Source organism: Liolophura sinensis, chromosome 1 (assembly GCF_032854445.1).
Source record: "Liolophura sinensis isolate JHLJ2023 chromosome 1, CUHK_Ljap_v2, whole genome shotgun sequence".
Taxonomy (NCBI): Eukaryota; Metazoa; Mollusca; class Polyplacophora; order Chitonida; family Chitonidae; genus Liolophura; species Liolophura sinensis.
This window is the reverse complement of record NC_088295.1, coordinates 8466868-8486699: the sequence shown is the minus strand read 5'-3', so window position 1 is coordinate 8486699 and position 19832 is coordinate 8466868. Positions and strand designations below refer to the sequence as shown.

At 36.4% G+C, this 19832-nt stretch overlaps 1 protein-coding gene across 14 annotated transcripts in view; it reads right to left on the bottom strand.

Moving 5' to 3' along the window:
- Positions 1-319: 319 nt before the first annotated feature.
- The window catches only part of LOC135461376 (RNA binding protein fox-1 homolog 2-like), a 56523-nt gene continuing 37010 nt past the window's right edge, over positions 320-19832 (bottom strand). For 4 of the 14 annotated variants that reach the window (XM_064738437.1, XM_064738435.1, XM_064738433.1 and 1 more), the window contains 10 exons: positions 19106-19318; positions 15665-15805; positions 15179-15229; positions 12562-12654; positions 9658-9718; positions 8870-9014; positions 8473-8539; positions 7081-7181; positions 6488-6554; positions 324-6035 (listed from right to left, as the gene is read on the bottom strand). In XM_064738437.1, coding sequence (XP_064594507.1) covers positions 5988-6035; positions 6488-6554; positions 7081-7181; positions 8473-8539; positions 8870-9014; positions 9658-9718; positions 12562-12654; positions 15179-15229; positions 15665-15805; positions 19106-19318 — 987 coding nt within the window. In that variant the 3' untranslated portion in view covers positions 324-5987. Of the gene's footprint in view, positions 6036-6487; positions 6555-7080; positions 7182-8472; positions 8540-8869; positions 9015-9657; positions 9719-12561; positions 12655-15178; positions 15230-15664; positions 15806-19105; positions 19319-19832 lie in introns of all 14 variants that reach the window. The other 10 variants (XM_064738431.1, XM_064738434.1, XM_064738427.1 and 7 more) reach the window with 9 other exon arrangements.

Sequence of the window (19832 nt, the reverse complement as noted above, 5' to 3'; positions counted from 1 at the left end):
TTGAAAGGGTCAGACTTCTTTTTCACTTCAGACTTGGCTTGTTCGTTCAAGTATGAGAATCATAACCTCAAGACATTAGCCCTGTAATATAAACGGTTCCATCATTGCTCTTAATCTGTAGATACGACTTCTCAAAGGACTCGTTCTGTCAAAGCAAGCAATCCACTCGAACACTCCATGATCTTCTGGCTCGCTTTAAAACGCTTTCTCAAATTTGAGACCAAATCAATACATTGGATGGCAAACTAACCTCTGCCTTAACATTTAACCAGTGAATTAATCCATATAGCGAATCGCACTCACTTATGAAACCAGTGTACTATTTGCTTCCATATAACAGACATATATATACTTGTGCATCTTACAAATAACAGACCAAATATTTGTATGAAATACGGTTTTATTTCTCCCAAACTTCAATCAAGCTGTAACTTGCCTGAGCACTTGTCACAAAGAGATTCATAACCCTCGCAATTTAATCGAAAGATCATCCTTTCCAAAAATTTGGGACTTTTGATATTTAATACCGAAGTAGTCAGTTCAATAATCTCAAAAGATATTTCTTAAACTTATGAGAATAAATCGAATTGTTTTTGATTTTAACCATTAAATGGAATTTATGTTCCAGTCACTAAATATCAACAAGAAAACAACAACAAAAAATGGATAAGTTCCAATCTTAAAGATGTCATGGTAATAAATTTTCTACATGAACAAGAGTGACTCGAGTGCTTTTTGAGGCTCCCTGACGCTTCGGGTTTATAGACAACGCATTAACAAATAACGTTTAATTGATTCAACAAGATATCCTCAATTAAAATGAGGAAGCCCAGGTCTGAACCTGCATCCAGCAGCGTACATTGGCACATTTTATAATACTTCAGGTGGGTAAATTCATCAAGTCCTTTCGTAAGCATTAAAAATTTAGGGTATGCTCTTGGCACAAAGACTTAGCACGTTGTTGGTATAAAAAAAAAAGAGGGAAGACAAATTAAATGAGAGCCTGTCTAGGCTTGATGACTTGGTTAAGTATTTGGCAAGACGTAACAATTGATCAGATGCATACACAGCAGCATGTTGAAGAAGGATTGATCAGCAGACAGGATCTTCTCATTCTGTGTTAGCAGATCCTGTTCTTATGACATGGTATGGCATGATCTAGACACATGTATGGCAGATAACTGTCATTATTATAGAGCGGCACACTTTATGAGAGCTGAAAATCATGCATGGGTCACCATTCGACCACACTGTGGAACAAGTGTTATGTTACAACAAATTTAAGTGAAGGACAAGCTTGTCAAACTTTTCACACAACTCAGACCATATTAAGCTCTTCATGCAAACTTAAAAGACAGAGTTGGCTAGGTTAAAATTTCAATCATGACGTTCCATTCAGCATGCAATGATATTTGTTCAGGCACAATGCAAGGTGTGTTGGAAAAAGCAGTATTTTCAGGCATGACCTTATTACATGGGTTGGGGCCTACACCACACACTAGAACTGCCCATCCACCCAAACTAAGCAGCCAGAAAGATGAGGAAATGATCAAATATCTGGGTATTAGGACAACAAAACTGCTCTTTGTTTAGATTATGGAGATTTGACCACTTCCTCATATTGACAGACACACACAGATATGATAGATGAAGGAAGACTGGGAATATGTATACACGCAGTAAACGCTTTATTGCAATAAATGCAGACTTCGTACAATATCAGGGTCTTTTATTATCATAGGAATGAGTACAGGCATACATGTATAAGTGAAAAGAGGAGAACTAAAACGGTTAAACATCTTGTAACATATAAGCAACATCTCAAAGATAGAGCAACAAAAAGGGTAGCAGATAGGCACGTTTGCCTACTTTCAGATCCTCCGTACTTCATTATCTCATAGATTCATTCACCTTTGTCATTAAAAAGTTCAGGCCAAGCTACCCTGATAAACAGTCAGAGCTAAAACAAAGTCGACACATGGTCAAAGACCATCCACTTTGATTCTAAAATGTTTTACAACTAGCTAGCCAACATTCTAATAAAACAAAACCTAGAAATAAACAGAGTCATATTTTCATGATACATCTGAATAGTGGAAGGCTTTGGATTTTGTATTATAAAATAAGAAAGGGTTTGGCTAACCCCCAAGATTAACAAATTAACAAGGGCAAGTGGTCCAATGGCTTTGCCTTCAATTCAGTTGAAATTTTGACTTCGCTCTGCTTAGGACATACAATTCACATTTAATCCAGCCATTTGTACAGACTAGTCTACATGAACAATGACAATCTGGGCATCAACCGTTGAGCATTTGGGGGTCTGCAAGGGTGGGGAAAGAAGGCAGATTTAACAGCTTTAACAGGTCTACTTTTTACACATCGCAAAATAACAAATCTGTCTATGGGATGCAAACTATGATGATATATATATATATTGTGATAACAGATCCCAATCATGCAGTTCACCCAGATTGCAAGCTCAAGAAAAAAAATACGGCTGTGACTAGTAAGGTTTGGTCAGCACACTACACCATGCATTCACAGAAACATAGGTTGTGGTTTGATCTTGCATGCTGTAAACCACCACGGTCAGTCAGTCATAAGACCTCAGAAGTACCATACCTGTTGCATGCTACACTGCTTCCACTCCCTTGGCTAGACAATCATCTACAGTTAATCAAGACCAACACAAACAGGCTACTGAACATCAGCAGACAGCTCGGCCAGTGTGGCAACTGACTCGAATCTGCCAAGTATAACACACAAATGTGCAGAAACACATAAGCAAATAAGACATATGCTATACAAACATGTATAAACTTGTCCTCCAGTCCTGAAATGAAGATTTCTTCATAGAGAGGTCATCTGATGTCTGAGGACGCACAACATGGATGAACTTTTATCAATTGTAATAAGATAAGGTGTAATATCTTTTATGCCACTTATAGCTTTAAAATTCCAGGTACGGGTACAAGATGTGACTAAAATGTAACATAGTAAATAAAAACAGATCAAAAGTCAGATCTAAAGCACCAACAATCTTAAAGTATGAGGGAAAATCCAAGTGAAACACTAAATGACAAACTGGGATTAGTTTTTCAATTTGAACCAAAAAAAAATTGATAAATTTAACAGAATGAAAAAAAATTACATATGTAAAAAAAAAAAAAAACCTTAACTTGTGGTGTCCTGATTTAGTAGAAATGTATCATTTTGTTCACTATCCAGACCATTGTAGTATAACTTTGTGCACCTTTACATTTACATAAATTAACAATTTTGATCTTCCCAGAATACTTTCATATTGTAGATTGAGTATACAATAAAGAGATTGCGTACTAGTATAGCTGTGTAGTTTGTTCCTTAACACTTTGAAAAAAAAAACACATTCACAAAATACAAATAAATAAATAATAACCAGAAGTATAAAAGAACAGACAATACATTCACCAAGAGGTGAACCACAAAACTAACTAAGAGCAACAATATAAAGTGACCAGTATCATTTAAGAGCCCATGTACACAGGTACATAATGGTGCTCTGTTGCTTGTACTAAACAAACAATTTCTACTATGATTACAACATAACTGACTTATTTACAGAAGGTAATATACTGTATTACTCTATAACATGGCAATTGTAAGAAATTAGTTACAAAAAACACATACATGTATCATGTTCATTTCTGTGCACCTCTTGAAAATAGCATCCTTATACAAGGCTATTAAAACTGGATGCAAGTCTAGCACTGGGAAGTGAACAAACAATACAACCAAGAAAAGGGGATAAGTTGACATGCACACATGTCGGCAAACCATAACAGAATGAATGCAGTCCAATATTCCCGAGCAAATCACATAAAAGGTAGAGTGATTGACTGTATCATTAAAAGTCTACAACTGTGGCAAGATTACGGTGAAGTTCAGCAAGAGTGTGCATTCCCTTACATCTTTCTTATGAAACATTGCAGATCTTCAAAACAAAAACAAGATTGCAACAGGGAAGAATAAACTGGCCTTGGATGAGCCACCTTCATAAACCCTGATGTCTATGATCAGGAAGAAATCGACACTTAGAGATAATAAAAAAGTAACATACAATGGAAAGATACTTCATGTGACTAACAGAAATGAGTAGATATGTTTATCACATAGTTGTTAGTGTGTAGTCTGACTAGGGTGTCCTGCTCTAATTTCTACTGCACAATGCTGATAGGGCTGTTGGACAATTATTTACACAGGTGATAACGTGGAGAAAGACAAAACATATGCATTGTCATCACAAAATTGTTGAACTTTGGTCTGTTACAACAAAGAGACTGGTTGCACTCTGACCACTGATGATGTAATGGGTCATATGTTTGTTTATAATCTTCACTGCTAGCCAAAGTACCTCTGGTTCACAGGGAACAGGTAAATGCAATTTAATAGATAGTGAACTGAGAGTCTTGACCTCTCAGTGAAATTAGCCTAAAAATCAATGGTGGGAACCGAATACACATGTACTAGACGGGCAAACAAGGATCTGGTGAAACATAGATCACCAAAATAAAGACTTCAGCTGCCTCTATCATGTAGGCCTACATGTCATTTAATTGTAAAGAAGATAAATCCTTTGGAGAGTGAGTCAGAAAGACTTGTGATAACTGGATGCACCAGCATATATACTAGTGTTCAAGACCAGAATTTGTTGTTCTTCACTTTCTAAACCTCTTTACTTATACACCTAGGACACAATAAGCACTAAGACATTCTTTATCAACGACAATAACTTATGCAATAAAGTTTAAATAGTGCTAAAGTATTTACAAAGACGTTTAACATGAAGATGTTGAGGTTAAACATGTACATGAAAGTTTGAGATGTCTGTCTCTAATCTAACACATAGACTGATGATGAAACAAATTAAAGGGTTAAAAGGGATTTCTTAAAATCGAAATTCTGACCAGTATGTAACAATATTTTGATTTTGTACCACCCTGCACTGCAGAGCTATAGTTATGTGGTAGTTTTTTAAAGTTGATTTATGTTTCCATGCGCGACACTGAAAAGGCTAACAGAAGAATTCATTTGAAATTTGAACACGTCGCTAAAGCCTCACTTAACTTGAGTAAAATGTTCAGCTAGATAAAAACGTGGGTAAGAGGTAGGATTTTCACCTCGTTCATAATATTTCTTTCCTGTGTTCAAATTAATTCACTTTCAATATTAAAATCTCAAAAAAAAAAAAAAAAAAAAAAATCCTTGTTACATTAATTCACCTGGTAGCTACAGGGTGACCAAGTCATTTCAGGCTATAAAAGGCTGCATGAACAAAACGCGCTGTTGTCTGATGGAAGAATACAGGTCAAAGTACAGCATTCATAAATGGTCAGGGCAGTCTCGATGTAGCATGACAATAAATGATACCAGACATAACAATTAGCTCTTACATTGTATTAATATGGGATATTCTATGACTAGATGTGAGTGGTTGCAGTTTCACCATAAAGCTCTCCCCAGTTGAGTATTCGCTCTTCATGCGTCTCATCTCAGTCCTGTAGCCCGCTGAGTGTTATCAATGGATTCTGCACAGTTCAAAATCAGGATTCACAGAATCTCCAGGCTCCAAAATGTATGAGAGCAAGTTCATGGTAACCACATCATGTATGGTGAAATCAAGAATTCACTTACATGTGAAAACATGTAAATCGTCATTAATCTACACAGCACCATGTGTCAAATCTCTTCTCAGAATCTTGTACTTTTTATGTACAAAACAAATATGACTAAAAAGTTTTAACAGTGACTTGCTTTTTGGGGGGAGTCCATTACTCTTCCTTTCCCTATGTCAGGGAAGGAGACTAAAAACGCCAGGATGAAACTGAAGGAGTGTCTGGCAGTCAAATATGGCTTATCAGTTGGGCAGAATCCATCAGCAACACCCAATAGTATATATGCCATCTGGCAAGACATTATCTGCACTGGAGCCAGCGCTGGTTTGGCCTTCAGTAGGGTGCGTACCTTTGGTAACCGGCTCTGCCATAGACTGTGGCCTGGAATGAGACAAGCAGGGCATCCACATTGTAATGGGGGCTTTCCCATGCAGCCAGCCAAGGAGCAGAGGAAGAGCTCAAAATACAATACATGCTAGCTAAATACAGTATCTGAGTTGTTTGTGCACCTCATCCCATCAAATGATCATCAAGGTGTAGCAGTATGTCAAAATATAGCACAACTGTATGTCATCACAAACCTAGTAGAAGATCAGTTAAATGAAGACAAAAGACAAGGTTGTGAAGAGAGTAAGACGCCTAATGGATTAGGAGGAACACTGGGTTGAGGATAGAGCACATACAGAGACTGGACTTCCAGCACAGAGCAGCAAAAACAACCACAACTTTGGTGAGAACAGTCCATTAATAATGGCAAAAACGATACTGTTATGAGTGAAGATTGAGATGACCATTGTACAGTATGAATGAGAGAGAGGATGCGGAGGACTTACCCCAAAGCCTGCCACAGGCCCAATACTGTGTCCCAGGTAAGGATCAGCAGCATAATCTCTGCCATATCTGAGGGGAAACAACAAAGCCAAAATGAGATAAACAAGACCACACATCACCTTAACTGTGCTGCTTACTGACATATCCATACATTTTTCACATACATGCTGGAGTTAAGCCATAATCATTCATTCATTCACATATATGCTGGTGTTCGGTTTATGGAGAAACTGGAGCACCTCTGATAAACCACTGACCTTTGGCAAGTTAAAAACAAACTTCCCTAGGTATGATTTACGAGGTTGAAGATAATGGTCTTCAACAAAGGGCCAGGCTGCACTTATTGTCACCATGGCCTCATGAACAATACCAGCAGGGGAATCAACAAATTGCTCCTCCACGGCTGGGACTGAACTTGTGCTTCACAACATCAATATGTACGGACTCACAACACCCAGTACATACAGGTGGAAAACAACAGCTACAATAAATAATCACATAATATGTTTTATCCCATAGTGCTAAAACTGTCCAGGCTTAAAATAAAAGGGTACACACAGAGATTGAAATTAAATAAGATGGGAGATGTACTCACCCTGCTGCAGCCGCATATGTTGCCGCAGAGGCTACTGTGGGGATTGCATAGCGAGCTGCCGTTGCAGGGTATCCTGCCGCATAGGGTTGGGATGTCACAAGCTGCAAGCACAACAATGGTAATAATGATTGCACTGTTCTGATTCGTACCCATCTCAAATATTTAATAGCACAATATTTGAAGAATTTTAAAACAGTAAGAGTTATCTTTCTTTCTTCGGCTGAAGATAAAATATACTCAACTAACATGGACCTGCCAAAGTTATCTCCCTTGTTCTACTCAAGACCATTTATTTCCAGGGATAGATCATCCATCAAATTTAAATACAGAAAATAGCTTGTACACCTCTGGCTTCCAAGAGTGTGAAACTCAACCCAAAAAATTATCTTTTTCAATCAAAATAACATCAAACATGTTTCTATTTTGGCATTCAAATAATGGGTAAATAAACACAAGTCATAAAATAATTTTAGTGACTAATACAAGAGCTATATAATCCTAATCCAAATCATGTTAATTTCAAACAGTAACTGTCATACACTCACATTTCCACAATGTAACTGGTATTTAATCTCCAAACCACCCAAATTTAGGTTCAGAAAAATGGTGTGGATTATGTACTCACAGCTTCATGAGAGTACATGAACGCTTAAAATGAACTTCTCCCAAATGACACGTAATATTCAAGGTACATGGGTGCACACAGCAAAACTGAACTTAGTTAATAAAAAGTCATTGGCCAAAACACCACAGCTAAGTGAATGTTCTAGTACACCAAGAATTGGCTGTTTTTAACCTTTCCTTGCGTACAGAGTACAACACATAAAGAGTAATAATTCAGCACACCAAGCTATGTTGCATGCATAAATAATAGAACAACGCAAAAGCCCTAACTAATTTTGCTAGAGAAATCCATGTGTTAGCAGAACAACAAATACTCAACCTATGGTACTGACTTCTCTTTGGAATGGAAGACATCAAGAGACTGGCTGTTCACAGCAATGAGTACATTTCTAATCATCAACTCATAGAACAGGTACAATTTCTCTCTGTCTTGAGATCAAACTGTTTTCAGCTGACCAATATTTTGGCCAGTCTTGTATAATGGAAGTAAAATTCAATAGCATTCTATTTTGAAAGTCCAAAATGGATGGCTATAATATAACAATGAAAGGTTCAGAGTGCTTTTGGTAGGCCATTTTAAGAGGGTTTTTTAGCCATTCGTTTCCATGAATTGCACAAAAGTGCAGGAGCCTTACAGAGATGTGCTGCCATTTATTTGAAACTTAAGGCCCATTATTATATCATAAAGTGTTCTCAAATTAACATACCTTTCCTTGTCACATTTTTAATTTTTAGTAGAGTGAGTAAAAACACCATGCAACTACTTACAACGTTACCAACCTGGTACCGCTCTGGATAGGCGGTTGCAGCCAGAAATGGGTCTTGGTAAACTCCCCTACAAAGGTATAAAACAAGATTAATTCGGGTCAAACACCGTAAGCAATTAGCACGTAAGACATTGGTTAGTTTTCTTCCAGCTGCTCATAAAATCAAATACACAGTGGAAATGCTTGTTCTAAATTGTGAACAGATATCATAGAGGTATAGCAGCATACCTAACAAATACCAATAATCAAACACAAAAATGTGGAAAAAATTTCTTACCTTTTTTTCAAAAGAACAACAAATTGAAGAGCGTCTTTCTGAGAGTCTTTTTATTGTTTTCACATGAGTTTCAAACAATATGAGTTATACTTTAGTTCAGAAGTGGAAACATTTGACTTACGCTGTGTATGGCAAGGCTGTGGCAGCTGTGGCAAGAGGAGCAGGGTGGCGGAAAGCAGCCGCAGCTGCGGCTGCAGCTGCTGTGTAAGCACCTCGCGCCGCTGCAGCCCGACCCCTCGTTAAAGCTACCCCTCGTAAAGCAGCAGCTTTAGAAAAAAGCAGAAAACATTTAATTCCAGTCAAACTGATCAAATCATAACATTTATGTAGGTAGCAGATGTATACACAAATTTGTATGCACAAATTCTAATAAAACACATTAGGTTTGAGGTTTGCAACCAGGTCTGAAATGATTAAATACTATGTTCAGTGTTACTGTAATATCATATCACTCTTCAAAGCAAGATACCAACTTTATGGGGTACAAGTACATGCATAAAGTCACAGGCTTAAAATTACAGGGTTCCATGGAGCCTCTTTGTGATGGGCAGCCCATTTGGTAATTGCTTCAGGCAGGTCAAGTGGCAGGATTAAACAATGTGGGTGCTTCCTGCATATACAGCTCCTCATCTAGCTATCACACACACTGAACTTTCCCCAGCATGCATCATGAACAAGTAAATGTAATGTAGGTCACAGAATCATAAACATATGTCCGCAGTTCCATAAACAATAATCCAGTCCAGTGAGTCAAACTATGGCCAGCAGCAAAACAGCTGGTCTCCTATTTCAATACTAACAACCAGAACATGAGAATGTGACTAGGAACAGCTCTGCATTAAATCTCCTTCATTAAGTTGCCATAGTAACTGGATTTTTAGCCAGACAGAAAATATGTGATATGCTTACCATTTGGAATTGTGGGTGCAGGCGTCTTTTTTGTCATGACACGAGCAGTAGCATTATTTACCTAAATATCAAAGGCAGACATGTTAATTCACATTCCTTCAGTCTAGCAAAACCTTTCACCAACATGCTACATTTGGATAATTCCACACTGCTCACAATGATTTTGAGTATAAATGTTTTTTTTTTTTGGTTTAGACTTATCAAAAATATGTTGACTTCATGACGCATTTTTGACCTAAATACAGAAAAAGAATCTTCTCTTCACTCTTTCAAACAAACAAACAAAAAAATAACTGACATTATAAAATGAGATCTATGATTTATCGGACAGATCAGGAAGTCAGGATGTAGATTTGGTTGAATTTTCCTCTAGGCAAATGCAGCAATGTGGAGGGAATCTGTCACAACCAGTCATACAGAAAGAGGCACTAAAAGCATTTTCCACAATATAATAATGTTACTAGCATAATTTAACCAATTACAGTTGAAAATCATTACATATATATCTAAATGAAAAGCAAGAGCTGATTCAGCATTATATTTAACATATTAACATTACATTAAATTGAGGCATTATCTTTTATACAGTGAAAAAATCAAATTAATTTAGATTTATTAAATCCATGATTTTACTTTTATGAAATCACAAAATTAAGACATGCAGATAGGGATAGGCAAAGATAGAGCTATTGATTGTGACAGTATCCATATATCCATATGAAGGCAAACAGTTCATATACAGTTATCTGAGACACAAGCAGACCAACCAGTTTGCACATGGTGATAGATACATTCCACAAAAAGGCCAATATGATGCATGGCTTAGGCTTTGCCTCACCCTGAGTTATCTTTAAAGAGTCTGAGGGGGAAGCAGATGACTCATGGAAGCCTTCTCGTCAGATTATTATTCTTACAGCCAAATTTGGATTGAAACATCATGAATTATGGTCCCTACCGTCCAGATAATGGGCCTCCATTGGGAGCCCTTGATGAAGGCTTGGAGCCAAGAAGTATCTAGATTCTATCAGACAGGCTGTCCTATCCTAAATTTAGGCTTAATCCTGGGGCAGGGGTAGGCAAACTGGTGAGTCTGGTCTGTGTTACAGGCAGCAAGCAGCATATTACCCCGTGACTTTGACTAGTTTATATAATTCAATCCAGATAGGAACTTCTGACAGTTACGATGCTATAAATCTTTCTTATCATCCAAATTGGCAAACTTCACAGAAAATAAATGTAGCCAGGATGCAGAAAATACTGGACAGAAGGCCATTGGCATTTTGCCAAACTTGGGATAGAACCAGGAATATTTTTCCTACTTTTTTTCCATTTGGAATTCAATATAATCACTGATCATTCTGAAAAATTTCTCTAATTTGACTGAATGTCAAAGGGTGGGATGCTGCTTGTAGGGTCATGATAATGTCAGTGTCAGTGATGAGAGACAGAGAGAGCAGAAACTTATTTTTTATCATAAATACAAATAAACAATGTATCAAGAACTGATTTCCGCATACAGAATTCCTAAGTAAGTTTACAGAGAAATTTAGAAAGTCTAATCTTGGTATCACGTTCAAATGATTTTGCGGTTTACTAAATTTCTTAATCCAATTCCAATTGACACGTTTGTGACAAGGAAAGAATAAACAAATTTCACCAATTAGATTGTTAGCCCATGACAGTTCTTGATACAAAGTAGAAATCTGACACCACATAATCATTTCCCACAAATTGAAATAATAACATGTGTTTGAAGTTCTTAATAAATACAAATATGTGCTTTCTTTTAACTCAGTACCAAGTCTGCCTGTCTGTGAAATCTAGCCTTCCAATTAGCAAATACTGGGGGACAATTTTGACAAATCTCTGCACCCAAAAAATGGAGGAGCAGCAGAAGGGTATGCAAATCTGATCACACCATGTGTCAGGTGGTAACTAACGAGTCTCACAATCTACTTTATAGGGATCAATTATACCCTTCAAGGCATCTCAGGTCTCAGTTTATGGAACGCAATTTGACAAGAAAAAAAAGTAGAAAGAAATGAAGAAAGAAAGATAACAACCAAGGCACAATGGCATTTGTACTGGAAAGACTGGCTATCATTGCAAGGAATGAGGTCAACATCTCAAAGCAGTATGAAAGCCATGGGCAAAACTTCACTTATGTTGGCAACTGATTTGATAGTGTCATATTTGTTGCACTTGTTTTATCAAGTGTGTATATTTTTTTCAAACATGATTTTGCATTCTTTTTATCAGTACTTTGGAGCTATGTCAAAGATTTACCTTCGTTACATTTCTATACCATATCTAGATGGTCACACAGAGGCACTTAACTAGAGAATAACTACAATGTAAAATAAATAAATGCGTATGTCAGCATGAAGAAATGCCACAATATTGAATTAGAATGGTGTTCATACTAGAGCAATGCTTTTATACAATGCAGACATGGCACATCCATTTGCCCAAAATGCACTGACACCACCATGGGTAGGTGACTGCCCCAAAGAATACTTGGACCACTGCCACACAGCCTACAACGCTACGAGGACGAAGGAGCCATATCTCTAACATGTACATTGACATCTCACACCAAAAAGATAAAAAAAAAAATGTAAATACCAGTCATGGTTGGGGGCCAAAGTATACGAAATAATGCAATATATAAATGGTGAAGGTGTGGACTGACTGGACTGACACCTACTGTACAAAAAAGTCAGACACCCAAACTTATGGACTTACGGGGGGGAGAAAAGTTAATAAAAATTTTTCTTTTGGATTCTAGATACAAAGCAGACACAGACATTGACAGGCATTTCTTAATACTGCACACTGGAAAAATTATAAACTCTTAGCATTTAGTGTTGTGCTACCACAAATGGTAAATAATAGTTCATGCACCTCAATTTTCCTTCCCTCAACCACAGTGCCGTTCAATTTCTCTCGTGCTCGGTCAGCATCCGCGCTATTTGCGAAAGTTACAAAACCGAATCCCTGCATGCATGAGGAAAATAAGGAGCATGCATTAAAATTCGTGCAAATCAATTGTAAATTATTTAACGTTATATCACATTATCATCATCATCATAATATTAAACAGTCATGCTGAATGTACATGGATTATAACAGTAGGTTTACATATACGAATAAATAACAGGGGCCTAACAGGGCGTCTTGGGGGTGGGGCGGGCATGGGTGGAAAGCATGCTGGTCACTAGGAAGCAGCATGCTTTCATGCTACTGGGTCACAGCACTTCCACACACAGACTCGTACAAAGACGAATTAGGGACGAGATAACAACAACAACAACACGAGGGGACAGGTCTTACAAACATGATGACACCACAATATCTATTAAAGCTGGATTAATGCACAGATTGCAGTAGTATAATTGTGCCTGTTAGTCTAGGTGCCATGGTCTCTAATTTAGTAAAACAGTTAGTCACAGTAAGAACCAAACGCAACACACACACACACACACAGTCTACTGGTGGACAGGTCGTCTTGTAGCTTCTGAATTCACATAATAATGGACTCATTAAATATATTCATTATTATTCATGCACATCATCTCATTATTCCTTCTCACAAATAACTCTGAGATAACAATCACAGTAAAAGTTTGGGCGAAGATTAAATAAAAAAACATCTTACTAAAAACCAATTGCCATAGTTTAACAAAAGAATAAAATGCATGCATTAGTTCCAAATATACAAGTAACAGAAATTCTGAGTGCTGGAGACCAATAGGGTGAAAATAGTACATATGGATGCTCTGGTGTACGAAGAGAGAGTGCTAATATTTTTGTTACCTGAAATAATAACTTTGGTACAAACCATTGTGTAAGTGGGTTATCTTCAGTGTGAATAGAATTGAAGAGCAAAAAAATATTGTGCAGCAGAAATGAATGTTTGCCACAAGTGACAAATTCTCATTGGTCATATGCTTACTAATAATTTTCTCTCTATCTTTTTTACCAAGTCAATCATCTATAAACTGACTAAAAGTGCATGTTCAATTGGAAAAGTAAAGAATTTTGCAGAATTGTTATTATCAAACATAAATCTGCATGCTTTGTGTTTAGCTGTCATATTTCACAAGGAGTTAGTGAAATTATTCAAAAAGCATAAATGGTTTACCACCAAAAAAATCCACTGACAACAGAACAGAAGTGCTACATCAAAAAGGTATTTAGTAAAAATGGGTAACAGTAACCACCAGTTAATAATAAAATATGAAACTATGGCAATCCAGTTTATGAGACAAAAATGAATTAACAGAAATGAATTTCAGAAGCTACAAGGGTAAAGTTAAACCTCATGGAATTGAAAACAATGGGACAGCATTTATTACAGTTTGGAAAGCAAGTGGCTTCATAGTATCCTGTCGCAAACAACACCAAAAATCTTCATTCATTACACACAGCAGATTCACTGTTCATTGAATTATTTGCTTTTTGTCAAATGGCTTTTTTTTCACTTAGAAATCAATTGCTTTCCCTCACACTTATCCAGTACATTTCAAAGCATCTGACCAACTTACAAGAAGTAGCCTCATAAAACAATTATCACAGCATTTCAAAAAGTTTAGAACAAACATTTTGTAAACTCAATACATTTAACATCAATAATAAATCATATACACATAGTGCAAATAGTTGTACCATTCCTAAGAAATGTGTGTGTGGCAGATCTGTAGTGCCTCCTATATATAATGAACACATCTGTGCATGTATTTCGTGATGACATCCTTCAGAAGTATAAAACTGTAGTTCACATACATGTAATAACAGGTGATGTCTTTGGGAATGGTACATCTACATGCAGCAACAACAATTTATCAACATCTATCCATCACATTTCTTTGCCACCAGGTCCTTACTACTGGAAATTGTAAATAATTTAACAGCAATATTAACAAATGACCCCAAAAGTATGATTAGATATCTTGGAGACCGGTGGGAAAGACTGTAGAGTTCATTTACATGTCGTAATGTAATTAAAGTCACAGTGACTGGCAGGAAATAAAGATGTGCTTCATAATCAGTCTCCAAGTTCAACTATAAATATAACTATAGAACAGAAGGGTATTTAACAATCAGCTATGCACCAAACTTGTGTACGTATGTATATGTGGGCATACACCAGAGGTGAAACACTAAGTCAAAAGTACTCATTTTGCTGACCATTTAAGGACTATGCAAAATAATACTTTTACCTCTGAACGGTTTTCCACGGAAGTATGGTCACTTACACAACAGAATGATGAAAGGCTAAAGATACAGGTACATTGCATGTCTAGACAAACATGCCTACAGTTTTTTTCACATAGATCATCATAGATCAAGTTTTTTACTATTTTTATTATTATTTTTTCATTTTATAAAATATTGTGTTATGAAGTTCACACTAGAAAAGTTTTGCAACAAAAATGTTTTGCTGTATACCTTTAGAACCACATCTTTATTTGTTCACCATTATTATTAAACCATGGTGTTGCCAATGCACAGATCTTACCTTTGATCCCCTCTCATTGAAGATTATTTCCACATCTAATATTGGTCCGAACTACACAAAAATAAAATGTACAAAAGTGAAACCTGCGAATAATAGTCCTGTAATTGTTATCTTTACTCTGCCATATTCACTGTAGTTAGTTACCATTATCAAACATCTTGAAAGCACTCTTTAAGCCAAGGAATTCATGAAAGGGTCACGAATCTGAATTTCCAATAAACCCTGGGGGTGCCTAACTTTGTGTCAGGCGCAACTAAAGTAACATATCATTTTAATGGTGACAATCATTTTTGTACAAATTTTCGCACCCATTGTAAGGAATATGAATGTGTAGGACACTTTCCAGATATATATGTATATGTATATTACACTTGTTGGTCCACACATGATTACTGCTTAATACAACCTTAAAAGTGTTACAGCCATATTATGACAAAGACAATGTGAAATCTGAAAGGCAATACACAATATACACATTATGCTCACCGCTAATAATTGTCTCAAATCTGCTTCTCTGAATCTGAAGGGTATGTTTGACACATGTAACCTCTTTGGTCCTGAATTTGAAGATGGAGATGCCACCGTTGTTGTTGTTGTTGCTTGGACTTCACCATCTAAATCTGTTTGCTGTTGAAAACAAAGATGAACATTTAGTTACATCTAAAGAAAAACAATGTGCCTTTACAGATCACTGGTTCATCATGTTAATGTAGAAACCACAGAAAGTGCATTATTCCTTACATATAGAGTATGTAAACAATATTAACACACAGATAATAGTTTTTAATATTTTCAATAATAATCTGCACATGAACTTTCAACACAGATGAAATACACTTTTAAAAAGAGAATAATTTATTTAAATTTAACTGTAGAGTTTGAAAAAATTAAAACATAACATTAAATGTACAGCATGCAGCAATATCCATAACCAAAAAATTCTATTCTAATAAAACAGAATGAGTGTAAGAAAGATGGACAAGAATGAAATGGATCATTAGCCATAAATGGAAATAAAGAAAAATTTAACTTGTAAAACTTTAACGCAAAATTTAGAAGTCAACCTGATATTTTAATTCTTGGCCATCTTTTTTCTCCATAATAGCATGCATGCAAAACTCAAAATGAGAACATATGTCCAGGAGCTACTTGTGCTGGATATATACATAAGTGCATATGGTTCTTTCTCATGGCTAATGCATATATGTCACGTCAGTCTTCATAGATTACAAGATGGCAGGGAGTCCATGTGTTTAATAAACCGTGTAATTACTACACACGGTAAGGGTTTTAGAATGTAAACCTTTAACTTCTGTTTACACTTAAAGAGCAATTAACAGATGAAGAAAGATGTATCTTTTAGCTAACTTGCTGTGTCACTTTCATAAATATGATCGGCATACAACCAGCACAGCTGTAAAAATTGTAAAAGCCATGACAACAGTGAAAGGTCAAAATTATCAAAACAGTTCAAAACAGAGAAAACTTACGATAACATCAACTAATTTGCTAGGAATAGGACAAATTATATCCATGTTATCAGGAATTTCTTTATGAAAAACTTCTCATTAACGAGATAAATGTACATGTATGAAAGGCTGCTGTATAACTGTATATAAAACTGCAGTATATAAAAAGAGGAGCATGAAGAATTTAGAGCATTTAGCATATTACACAAACAATGCACACACACACACACAACAAAAATACATAAAATATCAGATATTTTATGTATTTAGAGCAGCAGTTTCCATCTATGTTAAATTACCCTATATGCTTAACAAAAATTCTTCTTAATTTTCATATTGTTCATGCAAAGATTTAGCTCTCAATGAAACATGTTTAAACCCTATGCTACACAGAAATCTTTGGCATTCAATATCAAAACCAAGCAAAACCAAGTCAAGTTTTTCAAACAGCACCATGTAAAATACTCATGCAAATCAAAGGGATTACATAAATATCAGACTGTTAATTCGGGGTGCTCTATCTGTATATTTCCCAACATATTAAACTAAACCATAGTGGAAAAAAATTATTTCTTATTTCAGTTTGATATATTCTGGAACAACCCTTTCTATGGACAACACACCACTAACTAATGAACACTGCAAGATGAAGTCATTCAGGCTTTCAGCTCTGTTATTCATGTTTCTAAAAGTTCTTTAAAATACATGTACTACTGTGACATGTACTCCGAATTCTCAACATGCACGATGATATGTACCAAAAAGATTACCTTAATCAGTCATTTCTTTTACCTGAAGATATATTTATCTAAAGACAGTATTTTCTTGCCTAAGCATTCATGCTTTTTCTGCTCTGAGGCTAATTAGACACGTACTTAATCCATGTCAAAAATACACCTGCACCACCTAGCCAGACAGTCCAGACTGAGATAAAAATGTCCCTTGGCTATGACATGAAATAGACAATCTGGACAAGGCATACAAGACGTTTCTGAATTCGGATGAGAGTATTACATATTCTTCACAAAAGATGCACTGTTTAGTTTGAAAACCTAATGAATTCTATGAAAAAGACTGAAATGTTATCAATATTTACTTCACACTAAAAGTATTTGAATGTGGCCTTTGTTTTCCGTGTCCTTTGTTCCTAATTGATGCCTGCTGTGAAAACAACTCACAGGTTGATGGTGTACGTGCGTGAACAATGAGAAATCAACAGAGGCTTTGTTGAACCATGCTCTATACCAACTCTGTCAAACAAACAAAGATCAAGATGAACATGGACCATTACTTAAGACACACACAACTGCATGTCTTTAGTTTGATCGTTCTTTTTTTTTTTCATTTATGTCAGTTGTCTCACTTTGACATATTTACACATGTACACGTTGTGGTAGATGTGAAGTCATCTCCATGTGTATAACATAAGGGTTTGATACTTTACAAAATTAACATTTAAGAGAAAGGAATACAAATGAAATGTATGTTTCTACAGTAAGTTGTCTATTTTCAAAGGCATATTAGCCAAGTGTCAGATTAATTTCAGACACAAAATTTACTCTGTTAAACCCAAAGCATGGGTTGCTCATTTTGATACAAATTAACTGCATTCTATTTCTATGACTTAGGTGTTCACAGACACTGACATGAATATAAAATATTGTGAACATGAATGTGGAACCAATTCTTCATCTTAGTACTATCAATAAGCCTGACAAAATTAACTGCACAGCCATTTTTCAGAGAGTGTTCCTCTATAATCGAGTACAAAAGGCCTCAAGACTAAGATTTCAGATATTTCCTGAACCAGGAATACATAATGCATGACTGTTAATACACGATTGCCTATTGTATATTTACAGACAGACATTAAAAGCCAGTGTGATTTAATGATGCACAGCATTTGGAATGCAGTGTTGCACATGGTTTCGCAGTTTCTAATACAACTAAAATGCAACATTTATTTGAACATTTTCTCCTCCACAAATGCCTGGTGTTAAACATCATAATATGCCGTGACAGGCTACTTTTATATTATCATCAGAAACTACAATATCACTTATCATAATGTAGGATAAACTGTACATCCCCTGCTTACGGGACAAAATCAAATGACCACCAAACTAGATTTGGATAAGTCTTCTAAGAGAACATAAAGCAGAATACAACAACAAAGGCTTTGTCAGTTAAACACCTGTGTTAGTGTAGAGTGTGCATCAAGAATGTATATAGTAACTAAGAGTGCCACCCTGAAGGACTACTACCAGTTAAAGGTCACCTTGGAATAGGTCAGCTACTGGGAATTAGTAAGTGTGAACACAACAAAACAGTGAACCCTCAAGAATCAGGATTCAGGATCCAGGAGGCATCAAACCCAAGCCCAGTGGTTACAGCCAACTCAGAAAAGGAAACACCAGGAAAACCCAACGTCCATGCTGAATGTACAATAAAAACCTACATCGTGTAATTGGAGGGCCCGTCTTACCGTCTGCTGCTCCACACCCCCATTAGCAGTGACAGCAGCGGCGGTAGGCGGACTAAAGGTGGGCTGGTCTTTGAACTGTCCATCCGGAGGGACTGTGGAAGCTGTGCTTACCACCTGGTGATGGTAATCCTCCAGGCCCGCCTGGGCATACTGGTATGAGGGCGTCATCTGATTCTGAACCATGTGCTGCAAAGACACACAAAAAAACACACTTTGTCAACAACTGGGATGTTAAGCAAACTATTAAGTAATACATGAACTGTACAGAAGATCACATACACAGATACATCTCAAACACGGACACAATACCGTTGTTGATGTTCAAGGTACAAGTAGGTAGGTACATATACATGTATATCTGTGCTTTATCAAACAGTGGTGTAAGAAACAGTCATGATGCATGTATGTATGCGCTGATGTTCATGTATAAATGAATCAACTCACTGCAAATGTCCTTCCACGTGTTAACGTACCGTTGTTCACCACATGCGAGTGAAATCTGCTCATCTAACCAAAGCAGCAATGGAGTGAGCTCTTATAACAAACACTGAGACAACAATTTCAACTATTCAAACCAGTACATTGACTAACATATAGAGGACAATGTTCCCTTTATTTAACGTGGAGATCATCACAGCATTACTTTTACCTGACTTGTAAAGACTCTGCCCCTAGGCTATCAGCACTTGATAAAACAAAA